Source organism: Apteryx rowi, unplaced genomic scaffold (genome assembly GCF_003343035.1).
Source record: "Apteryx rowi isolate R43461 unplaced genomic scaffold, aptRow1 scaffold_100, whole genome shotgun sequence".
Taxonomy (NCBI): Eukaryota; Metazoa; Chordata; class Aves; order Apterygiformes; family Apterygidae; genus Apteryx; species Apteryx rowi.
In genome coordinates, this window is record NW_020447198.1 from 990,944 (window position 1) to 998,027 (window position 7,084).

At 40.9% G+C, this 7,084-nt stretch overlaps 1 protein-coding gene across 2 annotated transcripts in view; it reads left to right on the top strand.

Annotated features, from left to right (window-relative positions):
• TSEN15 (tRNA splicing endonuclease subunit 15) overlaps positions 1–6,334 on the top strand; it is a 14,181-nt gene extending 7,847 nt beyond the window's left edge. The window contains exons 4-6 of one of the 2 annotated variants that reach the window (XR_003253066.1): positions 4,074–4,411; positions 4,800–4,929; positions 6,294–6,334. Coding sequence is in view for 1 of the 2 variants with exons in the window: in XM_026063251.1 (XP_025919036.1) it covers positions 4,074–4,278 (205 nt within the window). In the remaining variant the exon portion in view is untranslated. Of the gene's footprint in view, positions 1–4,073; positions 4,520–4,799; positions 4,930–6,293 lie in introns of those variants that run through there. The other variant, XM_026063251.1, reaches the window with a different exon arrangement.
• The last annotated feature ends 750 nt before the right edge of the window (positions 6,335–7,084 follow it).

The window sequence follows — 7,084 nt, forward strand, 5'->3', positions numbered from 1 at the left end:
GTTCATAAAAATTAAAATGAGGGAAAGGTTAAAAAAAAACCTGATACAAAAGGCCTACCTGATACAAAAGACTCTTGTTCATAAAAATTAAAATGGGGGAAAGGTTTAAAAAAAAAAAACTTTTTTGGGGGGGCAGGTTGATTTTGTTCTTGTTGGATTTTGTTTTTTTTAAGCTATTACTTGCAACAATAATTGAAGAACAGATAAGTTCCCAGTGGCCTTTTAGTTTGAATGCAGCAGTAAGGGCAGATGCAGAATAAGACTCATGGTGCTACTACCTGAGCTGCAGTTGTCTTTGCACAATGTTAAGTTAAATTTGTTTGTATGACTGACTGGTAGAAAAGAAGCAACTCCTGTTGGATGTAGTTTGCAGGTGCTTGGAAAGCCCTTCTAAGGTTCTCTGATGCAGAGGGCTTTAGAAATGCCAGCTCTTTAATTTGATATAACAGTATGCAGGTTTATAACAGTGAACATACAAAATCCACCAGTTTTAAATGGATTTCTAAGCTATTTTGAAAACTGCACTGTAGGATCTACAACAGAGGAAAATTATTATTTTCGGAATATATTTAGTCTTACTCTATTTGTGGGACTTCATTTTTTATCGTGCTGGTGAAAGGCAAACTTTCCAGTGCTCCTTGTGGTGCCTGCATTCCCTCAGCTTACCTATGTTATTTTCCTTTCACAGCACCTTTGTTCAAGACATACTTTCTGTGAAACCTAAAACCTCAGGATTGTCTCTTTTAACATTCAGTGGCTTTTCTTCATGGGGAGAGGGAGGGGAGAGAAGGGAGAGGGGTGGTTGCAGGATATTTTAGCTCTGTAGACTTCCACTGTGCATGCAGCAGCACACATGCTTGATTGTTCTGTGAGCTCTCTTGGAGCTCTAGCTGCTTTTTAGTTTTCACTGGACAGTCATTGACATAAATCCTATGAAGGTAGCATGTGTAGGTTCTTCCTAGTCAGGCTGAACCTGTGGATGAACAAGGCTATTCTGGGACCCAAGTACACAGGTGATGGAGTATTTTGTTGTACAGTGTCCCTCTGGATATGACAAGGTAAAATGTTGCATTCTTCAAGCATGGGCTTTACTTGAGACTGTTTTCAAGACATGCTAAGATTTTATTCGGACACTAGAGAATAGTATTAACTGTTTCAGACACAGTTGTAACAGTTTCTCAGCTGCACCTTTTTCCCATGGTGAGTCTCTAAATTCTGCTTAAGACTTGATGTCTAGTCAGTGGAGTGGAATTACAACATCGTACTTGAATGCTTGTTGAAAAGGAAGAGCCAGCTGGAGCCAGTCCATGCCAACTGCTTGACACCAGGACTTACATGGAGTGCAGGCTGTTAGAACATGGCCTGTAAAGGCTTGTGCACCAAGGACGGAGTGATTGCAGCCCCTTTGGTATCACTGGGAATGAGGTTTGCAGAGTGTGTCTAACAAAGTTGGGACTGGTGAAGAAGACAAGGCTAGTTAGGATGCTGATGAACAGAAGATACTGGGACTATTGATGGAGTATGCCAGAGCACTGGATGTATTGAGCTCCTCTTTTCCAAATATTTCTAATATTTGACAGTTTCAGAAGTATTAAATACACTTAAGCAAAAGCCATCTTTTATAACTGAAATCATGTGTATGTACTAGCAGATTCACCAGTCGTTAGAGTCATTTGCCTGATAGCGTGAACTTAGTCAATTAATCCTCTTAATTGGTCAGTTAGTTCTCTAGGGGGGAAGTGTTACATATAGGCTTTTGTTTAAGACTTCATTTCAATCACTGAGGCTGTTGTGTGAGCTGGGTAGTGTAGAGGGCTGTATCTGTTGAGATAAAGGCTTTTGGCCTTGTTTAGGAGGTCAAACAAATGCATTCCTTCAGAAGGCCAAGAATAGTTCTTCCTTTTTTTCATATAGAATGTGTTAGATGCATCAAAAGGATTAAAAATACCCCACACCTTTCCAGAAACATTTCATTTTTCTATTCATGGCAGATAGCAAGTGTAGTGAAATCAGCACAAAGCCAGATGTTCTTCTGACTCCTTCTTTGAAATGTCCATTGCTGTAAAGAAACTTTGGGAACGTGCTGTATGTAGAGGCTAACAATGATGCCTTGAGGGAGAAGAGAGGAAATGCAGGCATCTGATACAGACTTCCTGAATTCCAAAGCTTATTCTTTTAAAAGATACCCTCCCACTAATCTGCAGATGTGCTGCATTGCATTATGGCTAGCTGTGGCACACACGTATGAGAACTCTTCTTTTGGTGCTGCCTGTGTTAAGAAAAGGGCAAAGAGGAGAATCTTGCATTTATGATTTTAATTTTTTTAAGGCGATAGCAGCTGATACTCCATTTGTGGTGGACAGTGTTGGGCCCCAAGGATGGAAGTGTTAGCAGATCATCCTGAAGCAAAGACATATCTTTGTGCTCTTTACGTAAAGCCTTAATATCTCTGTTACATGAAATGACTAACACTGCACTGTATTGTTTTGCATTGCATTATGTGTGGGCCAGTAGTGAAAGCAAGCGGGAAGACACTCCTGAATTTAGCCAAGTTGAAYTATGAACAGTTCGGAACACAGATGGATGCTTAAGAGAGTCATGGGTTTAACAGCATAGGCTTTCCAGGCTGCCGCTTATTCTTTGCCACTTCCTATTTGGCTTTTATTAAGGGATCAAAGAGGTTTGGAAGGGAAGATGATGTTTGAAGTCTGAAAACTGATGCRTTTAGAAAGAGCCTAATTTTCAGCTACAATGACCAGCTTGAAAAATACACWTTTTCTAGTGCATGAGAAATGGGCACATGAAGCGAGGGGGAGATTTTTCCCACTGCAGAGCTGACCTCTCCCCAGGGTGTAACCTGTCCCAGCTATCCCAAATGAACCCTATTGCAGCAGACCTTTTGGTGAAGGAGAAAGCTCTCTGTGGTAACGCCTGCTATAGGGAGTGTTACTGCTCTGTCCCTAGGCTGTGCACCTATGACACTCCTTCAGTACTTGTCCCCCCATCGGAACTGTAATACAAGGACTCCAGGAAACAATGCTGTCCTCAGCTCTGATCTAGAAAGTAACTGGCATATTATTCTTAAAAAAAAAAAAAAAAAAAAAAAAAGAGTGGGGAAAAAATGGCGTAACTTTGTCTTGAATTTTTAGGAGAGACATAATTTGTGCTTACTTCCGTCAAGTCACTAGTCTTTTGGCTTCTAGTCTGGATAGGGAGGTAGAGAAAGCTGGATCTAGTTCTTGGGTCCTCCACAAATTTGCAGAGTGACCTTAGCTAAGTAGAACTGTCATGCAGAGACTGAAAGACTCATCTCTACAAACAGAGTAAGTCTTAGTTGTTGTATTGTCTAAGTAAACACCATATACGCATAAGATAATTTCTTTTTTAATCTAATGAAAACAAGGGTGTTGGAGATTACCATACTATGATTATGGTAGTGGAAGGGTGGTTGAGGCACGTACACTAGTATGCCTAAGGAAAGCTTGGAAGCACGCACTGAGCCATTTCCAGCAGAGATTTATGCAACTGAGTATATTTTAAAGTAAAAGCAAGGTCCTTTGTTATTTAAGAAATTGTATTTGTTGCTCCAGAAGTTATTCAGCATCATGTTGAAACTGGTTTATGGGGCTTTTGATTCTTACCAGAACAGTTATCCATTCTTCAGTGAAGACAAATTTGCAGAATAAAAATTGACTTTTTATTGGGTAATCTTTCCCTCCTCCAGCTTTTTAAATAGCAGTTGTGTTAAAGCCCAGTTAAAAGGCTCAAACATGAGCTTCTACTATTCCTCCATCCTCCCAAGCTTTTCAGAAATTGCCTTTTGCTTTCTAGGGCAAAAGTATTCTTCTACAGGGACAGTATTAAAGATCAGAAAATAAAACCAACCTGTTTCTACTTTGTAGAAACATCTCTGAAATTAGAGAATCTACCTGACAGTAAGAAAAAGTCAGTTTTCTGTTTTGCATGTTATCAGTATCAAAATCTACAAAAAATAAGCAATGGTGCTTCTAGCTTTGTGCCATGAGTACATGATTATGGACTGATTTCTAACTAATTTTATTTTTCTCTTCTAGGATAAGAGAAATCATGCAGAAAGCATCTCTCCCACAAGACAAACCTGACACCCCACAGTCAGTTACGCTGGCCATAGTTGAGTCGGATTCCACAGTAGTCTACTATAAAATGACTGATGGCTTTGTAATGCCAGATCCTCCTGACGATACTGAAGACATAGACAATAAACAGTGGAGAAAGAAAAGAAAGAAGCTTTTCAAATGATTAAGACAAATAGACTTTTCTTGAACTGCTGTCCTCAAACTTAAACAAATCCAGGAACTTATGCATGTAAATAAGTAGTGCGATAAAGTCTCACTTCTGCATATCAAGCATCTGTTCACAGAGGAGAATGGAGGTTTGTGCARATGCACAGAAATAAAATGCCATTTAAAGTATTACATGGGTCACACTTTTGAGACAGATTGCTCCTGACTAATAAATACACTTCTGAGAAGTTTCCAAAGCTAGTCTCTCCTTTATATCTCTTCAGTTACATAACAGAATAAACTCATCATTACCCATATTATAAATATTTATTAAAGGTAAATCTTAAGGGTTTCTGGCAGGAATACTGATACCGAGTTAAAGGCTTTGTAGTTTACAGAGTCCCTTTGTTTTAATACTGTAGAAAGGCTCATGCTACCTACCAGTTTCCTTTGCTGAATACTTATCTTCTTGCCCCCAGTTTTTGAGAAGAGGTTTTTCCACAAAAACATCCTATTGTAAACTTTTTTTTTCTGCAGCGAGAAAACTGACTGCCGCAATACCAGAGGCTACTAGCTACTAGAACAAATCCTAGACTAGTAAGAGGATCTTGAAGTCCTTGCATCTTCATGAGGAAGGACCAGCCTCTGCTAGTAGGTTCAAGTGGAGGTAGGTATGACTGGGTCAACACTTCCGGGGTTAATTGATCCAGGGTGGTGTCACCCATGTAGCTGAATGCACACCATGTTAAAGGTCAGGATCTGAAAACTCTTCCAGGCTTGAACACAGTGCTCGAGGCTGATCAAAGAACTGAAAGTGCCTTGTGTTTGCATCACAGTGCAATGAAGTTGTCTACGTGATGCCCTGTCCTCTTTCTTAGGCTCCTGTGTGTAAAATTGCTTCACTGTGCTTTTAGTGCTTCACTGTCACAATAGTACTGAAAGTTCCCTGAAGAGGAGGAGGGTATTCGGGCGTGTTTTCCTGTATCATTAAAGTATGTCATCTTTGAGGCTATGAGTGGGCACTAGCCATTATCTGCTCAGCAAAGCAAGCAGGTTCCTAAACTCATTGTAATTTCTAGATTTTTTTTTTTTTTTTTAATGTAGCTTCTACTAGTTAAATTGGCTGCCCAGTGAGTGGTGCTTCGGCTAGGGGTAAATTAAGGGGAAAAAAATTTAAACTGATCTTCAGTTTCTTCTACAGGAATTTTCCATGTCTTTCATATAACAATCTTCTTCAGGTTGAGCTTAGAGCTTCTTGGCAATCAGATGCCATCCCAGAAGCAGCTTCTTGAGTAAAAAAAAATGCCCATTTGACATTTGTGTGGCCAAGGACCACACACTCAAAATTTGAAGCACAAGAACTCTTTTTCTTTGCATGGGTATAAGAATGGGAGAGAATCCAGAAAATCAAGCTGGAAATGAAAGGCTATTTAGAACTTTAGTATCCCTGTGACTGAAATGGCTGGAAATACCCAGTGTTTTTATGGTTGTGGAGTTTGAATCTAGTTTAGATAAATATGCTGGGAGGCAGTGTGGTGTAGCAGGAAGAGCGTGGGGCAGGAAGGTGATCAGGGCTCTAGCTCCGTCTTCCCAAAGGACGCCCTGCATTGTGTTTAGGTGCTGATCCTGTGAAGCATGTCTTGGAGCCTGCAACAGCTTCTCGGGCTTGTTCTGACTGCACCCCCCCTTGGGGTGTTCCTGCCCTTGCAGCACACATCGACCCTTCTCAGTTTTGCCAGCAAAACTGGAGGAGGGGAGAAGGGTGCGCTGTGACCCTGAGCGCTGTGTGGCCCCCTCGGGCAAAGGTGACACAGGAACCTCTTAGAGCAGCTTTGCCACCAGCACCATGATCTGGGGGCACCTTGTTGAATCAGGGAACTTGGTAAGCCACGGAGGACAGGCTGATGCACATGTCCCAGTGCTTGCTCTGCTTATCACGGGCCTCCGTGCCTTGCACAGCTAGTCTGGGTAAGCTTTTTCTGAGACCTAAAACACTTTAGCAACTTTTTGATATTGTCCTTTGCAATACAGGCATACCTCAGAGATATCGTGGGTTCGGTTCCAGACGACCGCAATAAAGTGAATATCGCAATAAAGTGAGTCACATGAATTTTTCGGTTTCTCAGTGCATATAAATTATGTTTACACTATACTGTAGTCTATTAAGTGTGCAATAGCATTATGTCTTAAAAAAAAAAAAGAATGTAAATACCTTAATTAGAAAATATTTTATTGCTAAAAAATGCTAACCATCATCTGAGCCTTCAGCGAGTCGTAATCTTTTTGCTGATGGAGAGTCTTGCCTCGATGTTGATGGCTGCTGACTGATCAGGGTGGTGGTTGCTGAAGGTTGGGGTGGCTGTGGCAATTTCTTAAAATAAGACAGCAGTGAAGTTTGCTGCATCGACTGACTCTTCCTTTCACGAAGGATTTCTCTGTAGCATGTGATGCTGTTTAATAGCATTTTACCCACAATAGATCTTCTTTCCAAAGTGGAGTCAATCCTCCCAAACACTGCTGCTGCTTTACCAACTAAGTTTCTGTCATATTCTAAATGCTTTGTTGTCATTTCAACAATGTTCACAGCATCTTCACCAGGAGCAGAGTCCATCTCAAGAAACCACTTTCTTTGCTCACCCATAAGAAGCACCTSCTCATCCGTTAAAGTTGTATCATGAGATTGCAGCAAGTCAGTCGCATCTTCAGGCTCCACTTCTAAGTCTAGTTCTCTTGCTGTCAGCCTGTCCTTTGAAGCTTTGAAGCCAGGCATTGACTTCTCCTCTAGCTATGAAAGTCCTAGATGGCATCTTCTTCCAATAGAA